The sequence below is a fragment of the Aspergillus neoniger genome (genome assembly GCF_003184625.1).
Source record: "Aspergillus neoniger CBS 115656 unplaced genomic scaffold BO87scaffold_21, whole genome shotgun sequence".
NCBI lineage: Eukaryota > Fungi > Ascomycota > Eurotiomycetes > Eurotiales > Aspergillaceae > Aspergillus > Aspergillus neoniger.
In genome coordinates this window covers 216,112-229,463 of record NW_020291149.1, presented here as the reverse complement: position 1 = coordinate 229,463, position 13,352 = coordinate 216,112, and the positions used below count along the sequence as shown (strand labels likewise).

The 13,352-nt window shown below is 50.9% G+C and overlaps 5 protein-coding genes across 5 annotated transcripts; 3 read left to right on the top strand and 2 right to left on the bottom strand.

The window, feature by feature from the left end:
* Positions 1-815: 815 nt before the first annotated feature.
* Positions 816-2,059, bottom strand: BO87DRAFT_311099 (NIPSNAP family protein; the record flags this gene model as incomplete). The annotated part of the gene is made up of 2 exons (XM_025619526.1): positions 816-1,300; positions 1,384-2,059. The coding sequence occupies 2 exons, from the start codon at positions 2,057-2,059 to the stop codon at positions 816-818; spliced, it is 1,161 nt and encodes a 386-aa protein (XP_025478503.1).
* A 1,033-nt stretch (positions 2,060-3,092) lies between these two features.
* Positions 3,093-4,340, top strand: BO87DRAFT_427125 (pyridoxamine 5'-phosphate oxidase family protein; the record flags this gene model as incomplete). The annotated part of the gene is made up of 3 exons (XM_025627390.1): positions 3,093-3,182; positions 3,337-3,660; positions 3,729-4,340. The coding sequence occupies 3 exons, from the start codon at positions 3,093-3,095 to the stop codon at positions 4,338-4,340; spliced, it is 1,026 nt and encodes a 341-aa protein (XP_025478502.1).
* Positions 4,341-4,881: 541 nt separating this feature from the next.
* Positions 4,882-5,754, top strand: BO87DRAFT_311502 (lipoyl(octanoyl) transferase LIP2; the record flags this gene model as incomplete). Its single annotated transcript, XM_025619547.1, has 1 exon — positions 4,882-5,754. One exon carries the CDS (start codon positions 4,882-4,884, stop codon positions 5,752-5,754), a length of 873 nt encoding a protein of 290 aa, XP_025478501.1.
* Positions 5,755-6,145: 391 nt separating this feature from the next.
* Positions 6,146-7,514, bottom strand: rho3 (Rho family GTPase RHO3). The gene is made up of 8 exons (XM_025629666.1): positions 7,179-7,514; positions 7,068-7,118; positions 6,996-7,013; positions 6,916-6,932; positions 6,843-6,857; positions 6,669-6,790; positions 6,417-6,618; positions 6,146-6,357 (listed from the first exon to the last, which is right to left on the bottom strand). The coding sequence occupies exons 1-8, from the start codon at positions 7,226-7,228 to the stop codon at positions 6,239-6,241; spliced, it is 594 nt and encodes a 197-aa protein (XP_025478500.1). The 5' UTR covers positions 7,229-7,514; the 3' UTR covers positions 6,146-6,238.
* A 777-nt stretch (positions 7,515-8,291) lies between these two features.
* On the top strand, positions 8,292-10,245 carry BO87DRAFT_377634 (putative COP9 signalosome subunit 2 (CsnB)). Its single transcript, XM_025623597.1, has 4 exons — positions 8,292-8,473; positions 8,539-8,697; positions 8,753-8,813; positions 8,866-10,245. Exons 1-4 carry the CDS (start codon positions 8,430-8,432, stop codon positions 10,120-10,122), a joined length of 1,521 nt encoding a protein of 506 aa, XP_025478499.1. The 5' UTR covers positions 8,292-8,429; the 3' UTR covers positions 10,123-10,245.
* The last annotated feature ends 3,107 nt before the right edge of the window (positions 10,246-13,352 follow it).

Genomic DNA, 13,352 nt, shown 5'->3' with positions numbered 1-13,352 from the left:
GAGGAAGCCGTATCGAGGCGGTCCCTCGTCTCTTCAACAGCCAAGAACTTTCAACGACTTTAGTCGCTGCGAAGAATCCCACCGCACAGCATCGAAGGACCAGGTGGATTCCCGCGGAATACCCACGTGCCGTGCTGCTTTTCATTTGCTGGTTTACCTCGGACGGAGGAGACAAGACCGCACCCACGTCTCCTCATTTCCAACAACCAGTCCTGCTACGGAAGCCCGTCTGTGATCGTCGTGGGACAGGTGGGGGGCGCCAGCACACCAGCAACCAGTCTGCTGAGTCGCGCGAGGCCCGAGGCAGCTGCCCATGACGGAAATGAATTTAGTCGTCGACAAAGCGGAGTCGCGCAGGATACGCTAGAACAGTCAAGCGGGGCCATGGATCAACTTTGTTTACAGCAGCTGGTCGTCTACTTTGTAGATACGTAGTCTGGAGATAGACAGGAGACGGGGATAACAGATACAACAAGACGTCAGTTTGAACATAGGTATGCTAATGCTAAATACGATACACAAAGGGCACCAAGGCCGGCTCGTGAGAGGAACAATGAGCAGCGTGCCGAGTGTGTACACTACCCCAGACGGCTCGAGGGCCTCATGATTCGGCATTCGCTGCAACAGTAGACAGGGCTGAGTCGCTCCATCCTTGATTGGTCTCCTGTTTATACCCCATACCTCCTATTCCCTCTCTGCTCATGGCGCTCGGACCGTTGAGGAACACAAGTCATCGGGCTTGGCTCCGTATGCCTGGGTCCTGGAAAACTCACCCCGTGATCAAGACCATGTGATGATCGTCGAGCTGAACCGGCTTAGCCAACAGGACTCCAGGGCATGGGAATCAGGATCCGACTCTGCATGGTCTGGATAAGTGGCACCGTCTTGTGGACGGTTTCCCCCCAGCCTTCGATACCCCAGGACTGCTCACGGCGGACTTTGCGCTCTTCGAGGTTCGCGAACTGCCAGAGATGGTGCACAGTGTTCAGGTCCCCTATTTGAACAAACCATGCCCCAACACCCTCCATCACCTCCCGGCGGGCCTTGAGGCCACGACGCCAGTGTGTTTCCCACTCCAGAAGATTTCCGGGATGAAGAGTGTACGATCGGAGCTCAAAGAGGCCGCCCAGGCGCCGTGGAGGCGTCGTGGGCCAGAAAGAGAATTCCTGCATCAGCGACGTCTTCTTGCTCTTGATCAAGCCCTTCAACTGCCGGTCAAATTCGGGGAATTCGGGGTGACAGGAGATGTTGTGGAGGGAAGCATGGTAACCTTCATATCGCTGATATTCCCAGATGTGAACTGCAAGAGCCGTTAGCATCCATAGTAACAGAGGCATTCTCAGCGCAACTGGAAAGGCTGGAAGGGCGCGTCAAGTCAAGTACCAAAGGTGTCATTATCTCCAACCTGCGTGCGCCAGCTACCAACCAGATTCACCCGGTTTTCAGGATCGGCAGCCATGCGAGGGTACCACTGGCCGACGAGGTTCACATAGTCGTCAACTTTATCGGGCTTCACGTCGTGAAAGACGATGGAATGTACGTATTTTCCACGGGCGAGAACCTGCGAGAATGACCGTTCGATATCTTTGTCCAGCTGCTGGCCTTCCTTCGTTCCGTAGATGAGCGACGACAGGGGGCCGCGCTTCGGAGACTGACTGGCTTCCTGCAGCTGCTCGTCTCCTATAATACGGTGGGTAGAAAGTGAGCCCAAAGCCTTATTATCAAGAACTTCAGCGGCATCAAAAACGGGATGTTTGTTACTGCTCGCATTGCTCTCACCTGGAGCAGTGGGAGCGGTAGCGTACTCACGAAGGCGGTCACGGGATGCAGGGGATGGGGCAGAGGTAGAACCAGAAGCATCGACAGACTGACTCTCTTGCTGTTCTCTCTTCTTGCGGGCAACCTCTAGGTTCTCGCGAAACTCCTTCTGACGTGCGTTGAACTCAGCAGCCGAGTCGGGGGTGATGTCACGGATAGAGGGGGCGCGGGAGGCAGTGGCAGTGGAACTGAAGGGGCGAACCAGCGAAGACGCCGGCCGCAACAAGCGTGGGGCGAGCATGATTCCGTAGGAAGCTGATAGCTATACAGAAACGGATGCTGAAGCAAGGGATACAGTGGGGAGATTCTTCACAAAATAGAGGCAGGACAGAGTAGTCGGGCAAGGAACGAGGGGGACAGGTAAAATGAAGGATGGATGGACGTGTGTCGGGTTGACAGCAAATACAAAAGAGGAGCCCAACGACAGCGATTAGACTGCGAAAGGCGACACAAGAGAAGAGGGGGTTTTACCGACAGGAGAGGGGAAGTAGAAGAGTAGATGTAGAAAGAGTAACTGAGACAGCAGGTAAGGGCAGGGATGGGAGAGGTAGGTAGACACGCGATGCGTTACAACGACCTGACCGACGGCTGAAGGGAAGGCGCACTGCAGCAGGAGTCCACGGAACCAGTCAGGTCGCAAGCTTTAGAGTCCAGGATCAGCAAAGAGGAAGATCGAATTGTCGGGCGGAGGAGTAATAATCCCCAATGACGGTTGTCGGTTATAAGCCACGGGTATGTAGGTTATTAGGTGACAATCGAATAGGGCCAATGGAGGGAGAGTGTGGAGAGTGAATGGAGAGGGAAGAGGAGAGGAAAAGAGAGAGAGAGGAGGGAAAGGAAGGTAGTTGAGTGGTTAAGGTACTTCCGGACGGCACAAGTGAGAAACTGGGGAAAAAGGCGTCACTTGCTCATTAAACTGGAAAAGTGCGGGGAAACAAGCCTGTGAAGAGACAAGACCTGTCTTGTCTGTTCTGCTAAATAACGTAACTGGGCTGTGCTTTCTTTCTCGTTCTCGGCTACTGCCAATGTAACTTGAGCTGGGGCCTGCCTTATATAAGGGCTGATCACCAATCCCAGCCCTAGTGTACTAATCCCATTGTGCTGATACAGCTCTTGTTTTCTTCTGCGGATGATGTGTAGTCCCCGAGAATAGACATTCCTCATGATTTGTCCATTCCATTTGTCTAGGCCGATCTTCGTTGCCTGGCCCTGCATCTCCGAGACCATGACGAAAGCGGTCTTGCTTCCTTTCCTCCGCGTTCACGGCTACGGGCATGATAACGGGAAATGAGGTTATCTTCATCAAGATCTTCAACCCGATTGGTAACGGCTCATCAATTGCCTCTAACTCACCGGGGTTTTCGGTAAGTGAAGAGCTGATGATACCGGCAGCATCCATCACCGCCTCAAGCGTAGCTCCCAGCACCGATGACGTCGTGACCGGAGCTGTCTCTTATATAATCAGAAGCGAGCCGCGCAGTGATCCGGGCCCGTATGGCTAGTACTAAACGAGACTAGTCCGGTAGACCCAATGCGGTAGCTCATCTGGTTGCCGGTCACACCCCTCCAGCTGAGCTGGCCCGCCACTGCCACTGCCACTCACTGTGTACTGTCGCACCTGAGAGCTCGTTGACTCGACAGAGTCTAAGCGTACTTGCTACATTTGACATCCAGCACCTCTTAACCTACCTAGGCTCTGAAAATATTTTCTCCGTGTCCTACACTATGGCGGATTCTATGAACCCTCCCCTCTCGTACGAGGCCTCAGCCACAACTACTCATCCGCATGTCGGGACTACCCTCCCAACGGAAGTGATTTCATGTCTGAAGAATTCTCGATTCGTGAGTACTGCAATTTCTATACCTTTATACCGTCATTGTGATCGGAAGCTGATATTGTACACTGCCAGCTTCACCTTGCAACATGTGATGGCTTGACCCCGCACATCTCGCTCATGTCCTACACCTACCTCCCCTCGACTCCCTATGACCCGTATCCGACAATTATCATGACTACCAACCCTTCCTCTCGCAAAACCAACCATCTGCTCACCAACCCTCGCGTGTCCCTTCTGGTCCATGACTGGGTTTCGCACCGTCCGCCTACCCGGGCTCCCAACCCCGATGGTCGCGAAGGGTCTCCCCCGCCTGCAGCCACACGGTCCTCTTTGGCGAGCCTGTTGTTGAACCTGAACACAAGCGCCCTTTCCAGTATCTCCACAACTATCGCTGGTACCGCGCGCTTCTTGGAACCTGGCTCTGAAGAGGAGGCATGGTGCAAGAAGCAGCATCTGGAGAACAACACCTTCGAGGAAGAGCTGGGCACTTTCGGACAACAGTTGCAGCAGCAACCCGGTCAAAGACGGCCCAGTATCTCAATTGACAGCGATGTCCGCGTCGTGACTGTTCAGGTGCGCGAGGGCCGCATTGCAGACTGGAAGGGTGGCGTGAGGGATTGGCAGTTGGTAGCGGAGGGTGAGGGCACGCAGGGAACGATGGTCAATGGCGTTGCGCCCGAGTAATGCGTTTTGAAATCTATACTATTTTGTATATCAAATTTTATGAGTGAAAGAACGAACCTGGGAAATTGCAAGCAAGCAAGCAGATATGCGAGTGTTGCAGACTGCCTAGGTCCAGTCAGTCATCGGAAGGTTTCGGCGCACGCGGTTCCTGAAGATCTCTGCAGACATGATCTCGCAGTCATGCTCCTGGACCAATATGGAAGTACCCACTGCAGTATATAGAAATCTTGAATGCTACCAGCAAACTCAATCTCAAATTAAGCACCGGATGTGGGAAAGAAAGCACGAAATCGAGATCGGAATTGCGTTCCTCATCACATGACACTACAATCCGGGGGAGTGACGTCCAATCTTATCAAACCGCAAGCTCAATAAATTACACACCAACTACTACCTATTTACCAACTTCGCCCAATTCCACAACCCATACCCTCTCTAATCTCTTCATCTCAAAATACAATGCAAACACACCACTGATCCTAACCACCCACCAATCCCAATCCCACCTCCACCACCCAAAAAGAAACCACCAGAACCAAAAATGCGCCTCGCCCACCTCCACCTCCCCAACATAACCCCCTTCAGCCGAGTCGCCAACATCCAACAAACACTGACAAGCCGACTCCTCTCACACAAAAAGCACCTCACGCCGAACCCCCCGGATCCAACCATAATAACCTTCAGCCCGAATCCCGTATACACGACCGGCCGGCGCGACCTCCCTCCCTCCAACACCCTCAACAATGCCAATGCCAACACACTGTCCCTCCCACCCAGTCTCGAACCAATCCGCCAGATCCTAACCTCCCCGCAACCCAACACCGCTTATGACCCTACCTCCCGGGTAGCGGAATACCACCCCACCCTGCGCGGCGGACAAACGACCTACCACGGCCCCGGCCAGTTGGTCGCATACACGATTCTCGATCTACGACGGCTGGGACTCACGCCGCGGTGTCATATACGGTTGTTGGAGAATAGTGTGATTGATGTGTTGAGGGAGTATGGGGTGAGGGGGATGGTTACGGAGGATCCGGGGGTTTGGGTGCATGGGCGGAAACAACATGGAGGGTCTGAGGGGGGGAAAGGTGAACTGCCGAAGAAGATTACGGCGGTGGGGGTGCATCTTAGGAGACATATTAGTAGTTATGGGATTGGGTTGAATGTGACGGAGGAGCCGATGTGGTGGTTTCGGCAGATTGTGGCGTGTGGGTTGGAGGGGAGGGAGACGACGAGTTTGCAGGGGCTTGGGGGGGAGGGGATTACGGTTGAGGAGGTGGCTGGGAGGTTTGTGGGGAAGTTTGTTGGGAGGGTGAATGGGGATTTTGCTTGTGGGGAGGGGGCGACGGGGGAGGGGATTGAGGAGGTGTATAGGGTGAGTGAGGAGGATTTGTTGAGGGAGGGAACGGAGTGAGTGTGGTTATGGACTTTGCATGCTGGCGGGGGAGGGTACGGTTGAGAAGGAGGTGGAAGGAGGTTATTGAGTACGCGAGATACGGCGTGTTCGTTATCAATGGTACATTTGCATAGTCTATACCAATCGTCGATACGGAGATCGGCCAGAGCGAACGATGGAATATAGATAAGCAGCCATGGGTATGTCCCGACTGGCGCGCTTTTCTGGAAGGTATCCCCAGAGCAAATATTAGGTATACAGGATTACAACAAGGGGTCCAACAAGTATATATAGAGAAGAGAACAGAGCAAGGCATGACAGGCTGAAAACGCCCAGGAAATGATAGCTCGATGCCAGTGATGGGAAAACCAGGGCATTCCCCCGGTTGGAACGGCCACAGCAAATGATCCAGCTTAATGGCTGAAGAGCAAGCAGGTAGAAGGGTATAAGAACAGAGCAATGCAATAGTCGACAAGTCATGAAGGATGGCCCAGCGGCATGTCTAGAGAATGACACACCGTTCGCCGGATCCGTTAGAGCCCTGAGTTCTGACTTCCAGGGCGACCTTTGCAGCTTCGTAGAATGTTTCCATGATACCACGATTTTGCACGGCGGAGCACTCTGTCAAGAAGTCAGGAACCATCACGCGAACGACATCACGGGGTGGGAATCGCCCTTACCCAGGTATTTCACTGCACCAATTTCCTTGGCTTTTGCCAGTCCTTCTTCGTAGGTGATCGCGTTCGGGTTGTCGTTGAGGAACTCATCCTTTCTCAGATCACACTTGAGGGCAGTAAGCACCAATTTGACGCCGGCGCAGTTCTCCGAGATCTCTTCAATCCATTTGCTCGCCACGTTCTCGAACGAATCGCGACTGTCAACCTAGTAGGAGTCAACCTCTTATCCATTCCTCGAGGAGCGGGAATCCTCACGCTGAAACAAAGCATAATCACGTGTGTGTCCTCGTATGATAGCGCGCGCAGTCGGTCAAATTCTTCCTGGCCGGCCGTATCCCATAGCGACAATTCCATGTGTACATTGTCCACGAAGATATCTTAGAATAATGTGAGCATGCGAGCCCGGTTTATGTAGGGAGGAGGAAGTACCATGCACGTAGTTTTCTGGAAAGCACAACGGTCAGTAAGATGATCATCATAAGCCAAGAAAGAACATGCGCACCGAATACAGTAGGCTCACTATGTAAATGGAAAAGATTAATATCGCAACAGGAAATCAGCGTTTAGAAAGGTCATCCTCACTAGACCGTAGGAAAGTATCTACCAGAAAGTTAGCGGTCTCGACCACAAAAAAGAAATACAAGGGGTGCCCACCCTCTGGTGAAGACATTCAAAGCGGAGGTCTTGCCGCAAGCGCCGTCCCCTCTTATCTGAAATCAGCAATCTGCCCATCAAATGTAACTGCCAAGGCTTGGTGAAACTGACAATAGCACCATCTTACGTCGAACGACCTTTTGGCGACCACAGAGACTCATTGTAACGGTAGTTGGGAGTGGTGGTTGTGTCGAGATGCGCGGAAAGAAGGGTCCAAGTAGATAAGGGAGGGAAGGGGCTAGATGGGGAGGGGATCAACCGAAGAGCAGAATGGCGAACAGAATGAGGGGATAGTGAAGAGGAATAAAGTGTGCGGAGTAAGGGCTAATAGGTACGAATAGCGTTTCACGAGGCACTGATCTGGCTAGAAGAAAAAAAAGTGGTTGCGAACACGAAGATAAGTCGTGGGCCGCTGTGCAGCGAGGCCGGTCGATGTCATCGGCTCCGTCCTGCAACGGGCGATCCGCAAATGAGAGACGATCGTCATCTGCCAAGTGCCTGAGCCGCTCTGGAAGTCGGGAAGCGCTGAGTTCGCTTCGCCACGCCTCGCAAAAATTCACCCGCAAAGATGGCTAGTTCTGACGGTGGGTAGAGGGTGCCCTCCACAGTAAAGTGGCAGTGTCTGTTGAAACCATGGAGGGTGTTGCTTATACTAGCCAACTCAGTAGTAGTATGAGTGAGCGTACTCTTCCTGCCTAAGGCGGTGCGATTAGTTGTAGATGTCGGGTTCAATTTAGCACGCAGATTCAGGCTGTGACAGGCGCCAATCGCTCAGATTGACTTTATATTTAGAATCATTGCATGCAGGTCTAGCTTGAATCGGTCTGACTAAATGTGTCAGAGTCCATTTTTCTGTCACTGAGCCACTAATAGGCAGTAATATTAGTTAGAATAGTCTGGGTGATCTTGTCATTGAACGTGAATTGAACTTATATATAGTACAGTAAGCATAGTACTACCAGTAAGCCCGCTGTTTGACGGCAATCCTTCATGCGGAGTCTGAGCCATTGGACTGTTCAGTGTAAGATAACTCAAATAGATGCCTAGGCCATATGTATCAGCCATCAATCACCAACAGGCAATTCCCGGGAGTTAACAAGCCTCAAGTCCAGTGTAGGTTGTTGCTATAGTAGAATAGAATGCAGTCTCGGTCGGGCCCGGCGAGGAAGCTACAAAGGCGGGGAACCTCGAACTTGGCCCCAGGCTCCGATAGGCGCGGAAGCTCTCCATTCCTCACTCACCTTCATCTCTTTCCATCTCTTATCTCCATCGGTCTTCTAGCACGCAGTCGATCCTCTTTTGCCTCTCAGTTTTTAATTCTTTTAGATACCCCCAAACGCAGCGAGGTTTAAACCGTTCATAATGTCTGACGATGATGATTTCATGCAAGATTCGGGTGACGAGGAGTAAGCCTATGTTGTCCCTTCAGCCCGCCGATGGCCGCGGCCGCTAACCAGCTGGACTGTCGCAGTTACGACTTCGAGTATGAGGATGCAGACGATGATGAATCGGGAGACGTCGGTATCGAGAACAAATACTATAATGCCAAACAGATGAAGATAGACAACCCGGAGGAGGCCATCGATGAATTTCTGGGTGTTCCGGATCTAGAACAAGACAAGGGCGACTGGTAAGAGGCCGTGTTCGTCAGTGATGGTTCAGGCAAGGTGCTGACGGTAGTCCAGGGGGTTCAAAGGACTGAAGCAGGCTATCAAGTTGGAATTCAAACTTGGGAGATATAGCGATGTAAGGCGTCACTGCGCTCTTGGCTCACGATGATAAGATACTGATTCTCCAGGCCGTTGAACACTACAGAGAGCTCCTCACTTACGTCAAGTCGGCCGTCACTCGTAATTACTCCGAAAAGTCCATCAACAACATGCTAGATTATATCGAGAAGGGATCGGACGATGACACAGCTTACCAGTGCATGGAGGAATTCTATTCTCTGACTTTGCGCTCATTTCAAAATACCAACAACGAGCGACTATGGTTGAAGACAAACATCAAGTTGGCGCGTCTTTGGCTGGAACGGAAAGAGTACGGTCAGCTAAGCAAGAAGGTGCGGGAGCTGCACCGGGCATGCCAGCGGGAAGATGGCACCGACGATCCCAGCAAAGGAACATATCTCCTCGAACTATACGCCCTAGAGATACAGATGTATGCCGAGACGAAGAACAACAAGCGACTAAAAGCGCTCTACCAGCGTGCCCTTCGAGTCCGGTCGGCGGTGCCGCACCCCAAGATCATGGGTATCATCCGAGAATGCGGAGGAAAGATGCACATGAGTGAGGAGAATTGGGAGGAAGCGCAGAGCGACTTCTTCGAGTCATTCCGAAACTACGATGAGGCGGGATCAATACAGCGAATCCAGGTGCTCAAGTATCTCGTGTTGACCACGATGCTGATGAAATCGGATATCAACCCATTTTATTCCCAAGAGACCAAGCCGTACAAGAACGACCCCCGCATATCCGCTATGACCGATCTAGTCGATGCATTCCAACGCGACGACATCCACGCATACGAAGCTGTCCTTAGCAAAAACCCGGACGTCCTGGCCGATCCCTTCATCGCCGAGAATATCGACGAGGTCAGCCGAAACATGCGGACGAAGGCTGTTCTCAAATTGATCGCACCGTACACACGATTTACCCTCAAGTTCATCTCGAAGCACATCCGGGTCTCGGTACCCGAGGTACAAGACATCCTGAGCTTCCTGATCCTGGACAAGAAGCTCAATGCCAAGATCGACCAGGAAAACGGGATAGTGGAGGTTGAAAGCGCTAGCGACGTGGACCGGCTGCGGGCACTCCAGGAGTGGAACGCATCATTGCGGTCTCTCTGGCAAGCGACGTTGAACGACGGGGATGGATTCAGGGAAGATCCCGCACAGCTGCACGGTATGAGAGGAGGAGGGCCCATGTTCCAACCCGGGTTTGGAGATGAACCGCCTGCAGGATTACGCGCTGGTGGTCGCCGACTGCGGGGTGGACACCGAGGCAGAGGCGGCGGCGGAGGGTCTGGAACGAAGCTGGGCCTGGGAGGCGTCTAGGGAGGGCAATGCATTGTCCCATCCATTCATCCAACTAAACCATTTCTGCGTCATAGCCCATACACTTTAGAGAAACACACACACAGGGTTACGAAGTAAGGATAAGGAATGAAATCATGACACAACATCGCTCCATCAATCAATTAATCATCACACCCCACAGACCAAACCAAAACAATGATATCATAGAACTACCAATGCGCACGGCATCTAGATAGCCCATCCGTAAGCCACCAAGACACTAAAATCACCAAAAGGGCCGGGTAAACTACAGCAAGTAAGTAGGAGTCAAAGCCCCTAAGCCACACAATTCCCTTCTCGTTCCCCAGGCACATCCACAATAGTAAGAGGTACTTTTGTCAATCACACTCTCTGACACTCACACACAGACTCACACAAACTCACACAGACTGATACACAGATAATGTTCTAATCCATGCTTGCTATTCCCAGCTGATGTCAGTTCAAGTAAAGTAAGTAACACCCGGGGGAAAAAAAAACCAGATCACACACACAGACATTAAGTGATACCACATCCACATCCTAGACAATAATAAATCAAGTTAAAACCCCTGTTATCCCGAGGCCGCCACAACCCACCCACCCCCTCCTGAATTGGTTGTCGTGACAGGTCATGTTCAGGTTCAGGTTCATATATCCCGGTTCGGGTTTTGGTTGGTTTCTTTGCAACCATGTGGGATGGAAAGTACCCTACTGTTATAGTTAGGGATTAGTTAGATAGCTATTGGGCAGGGTATCGGGCTGAGTAACTTACTCACTTACTTGCTTACTTGCTGGCTGTCGATGAGTCTAGAACTATCTACTGATTCTACTACCTATTCTAAGGTACGTAGTAGTATACTTTGTATCCTGTCAATCCACTATGTACTTGATTTGTACCTCTAACGCACGACAGAGAAGGGTCCTATTTGTCCGGGGAATGGTTGACTGCATCATACGCATCATATGTATGTACCTACTTATTACTTATGTAGTAGTATCTATTGTATGCATGTTTGACGCCTCTGAATGGAAAGTACTGTACAGGGACTTGATACGTATGGGGGTGAGGCGAGGCGAGGCGTTCTGGGAGTATCCTGGTATTGGGGTAGACTAGACTAGACACTTACTTAGTTGATTGATTGATTGATTGATTGTCTAAACTTTATTTTGGGACTTATTTTGGGTTGTTATGCTGGGGAATGTGCATGGGTGGTGTGGTGGTTTGTTTGCTGATAAGTGCTGGGGTGCACTTTTGTATGTGTGTATGTATGTGTTGAGATGGGATGATTTGTATGTATGTATGTATGTATGTTGTGGAAGGAAGGAAGAAAGGTAGTGGATGGATTGGTTGGGATTACAATGAGGAGAGAGAGAGAGGGAGAGAGAGAGGCTTGGGGGTACACAGATGTGCGACGTGCTTGGTTTAGTTTGTAGATGTGTGGATGGTTTGACATGGACAAAAGAAAGAGGAAAAAAAAGGTCATTGTTGATTCTAGACAGTGATTATCGGGTGCTTACAGATGGCAGGAAGGACACTAAAGCAGAAGCACAGATAGAATTGCGTAGGCGTTATGCCCTAAGCTGATGTGTAAGTAGGTAGGCAGTAGGCATGGTGACAGCTGCAAGCAAAGTACATGTGTGGAAAGTTACTATGTATGCACTGCATGGAGCAGACAAAAAGCAATCAACTACTCAACTACCCACCTACCTACCAGGCTATACTCTCCATCGTGCAGCTGACAGGCAGTCAAGGGAAGTTGGCAATCTGCAAGCCCCAACTGTATGTACCCTGTTGAGTAGGTAGGAAGAGAGGTACTTTTGAACATTGAACATCCTTCGGGGCGCAAATGTTGGGTACTCGAAAGTATTAGGTACCTAAGAGATGCAGCAGAAAGTGAGGCAGAGGTAGGTACCTAACTCAAGGTGAAACTGGGGAGTGAGAGGGGGGGGGGGGGGGGTAAAGGGTATAGGTACCCAATCGAGATCTCTCGGGGTAAATACGGAGTACTACTTACACAACACAGCATAGGATTGTCATCCAGGTAGAAAAGATACTTACTTAGTATCTTGTAGGTACAGTGGAAGTGCGTGATGAACCAGGGTCTAGATTGGAGTATGCGGGATTAAAAAGTGGGAACAATAGGGTCTAAGAACTTGATTGTTGAAGTTGCACAAGGGGAAACTGGAGCTTTCTTTTTCTTGTTTACTTATCGATCGGGACGGAAGGGGATGGGGATTGGCGCGGGGAGAGGATTGAATGCCGATCAGGACGGTAGTTGGCTAGTAACTACTGTAGTAACTAGTAAGTAGCTGTCGTAGTACGTAGTTGGGTCGGTGTGTGAGATGGTGAGTTGTGGACGTGTCTAAGTTGTCATGGTCGGCTGTGTGTTTGCTTCTCTAGTCATCTTATTCGTGGAATCAGTGACGGGAGGGCCTGGCCGGACTTTTTAGGCTTGCTTACGGAGCTTTCTCAATGAACCTACGGTAGGTATGTAGAAGAGAGATAGCTATTCTACGGAGATAGTAGCAGTAGCTACCTGACTAGCTACGAAAGTTATCTATATTGCTTATCCGGGTGGGTGTGCGTTATATGTGCACAGTACATCCGTTCGACAAGCAGTTGCAGGGCTTTCCCCTCCGTAACTCTTTGAATGTGCCTTCAGGGATCTGGGACAAGCGTCAGTTACCGGTGTGTAAAGACGTTTTGCCTTGCAATGAACCGAGAATACACCGAGGTAGTTGCATGTCTCGAATAATAGGGTCGCTGTCAGAATACTACTAGTATAGTACCCTCTTCCTCTCTTTGCAGTGACAGTTGACATTGTCAAGAGTAGAATGGCCAGATCCCCTGCAAAGTGTCAGTCTCCACATCCGCAGCTGCCAGATGTCCTTATTTTGGTTCATTTATCGAGTTGCTTTTTCGCTGATTTATGCTGCATTCGTCTGTTGCGAAATGCAAGTGCAGGTCTCTCTTCCCACTGTACAGTCATGACAAGTCCTCGGTAACTGACGACGGCTACCCTAGCCTAGAATTCTGTTGGGACGAATCGGAACGATATCATCTTGCATGAATGGCGGGAGGGGAGGGAAAGAAGAGAAAAAAAGAAAATGAGAAGAGTAAGTGAGGGGAAAAAAGAAAGGTGAGATTCAGGTACTCTGTGCTCCGTGATGTGTCAAGTGCCGTGACAAAGTACGTACAGCGGACGAGGCAACCAGGCTTTGCGGAG

Coding starts and splice junctions, on each gene's coding strand:
- rho3 (XM_025629666.1), bottom strand. CDS start 7,228: ATGAGTCTCTGTGGTCGCCAAAAGGTCGTTCGACGTAAGATGGTGCTA. Junction 6,619..6,668: donor TGATTATGCTTTGTTTCAGC/GTGAGGATTCCC, acceptor GACTCCTACTAG/GTTGACAGTCGCGATTCGTT. Junction 6,358..6,416: donor TGGTGCAGTGAAATACCTGG/GTAAGGGCGATT, acceptor ACTTCTTGACAG/AGTGCTCCGCCGTGCAAAAT.
- BO87DRAFT_377634 (XM_025623597.1), top strand. CDS start 8,430: ATGTCTGACGATGATGATTTCATGCAAGATTCGGGTGACGAGGA. Junction 8,698..8,752: donor GAACAAGACAAGGGCGACTG/GTAAGAGGCCGT, acceptor ACGGTAGTCCAG/GGGGTTCAAAGGACTGAAGC. Junction 8,814..8,865: donor AACTTGGGAGATATAGCGAT/GTAAGGCGTCAC, acceptor CTGATTCTCCAG/GCCGTTGAACACTACAGAGA.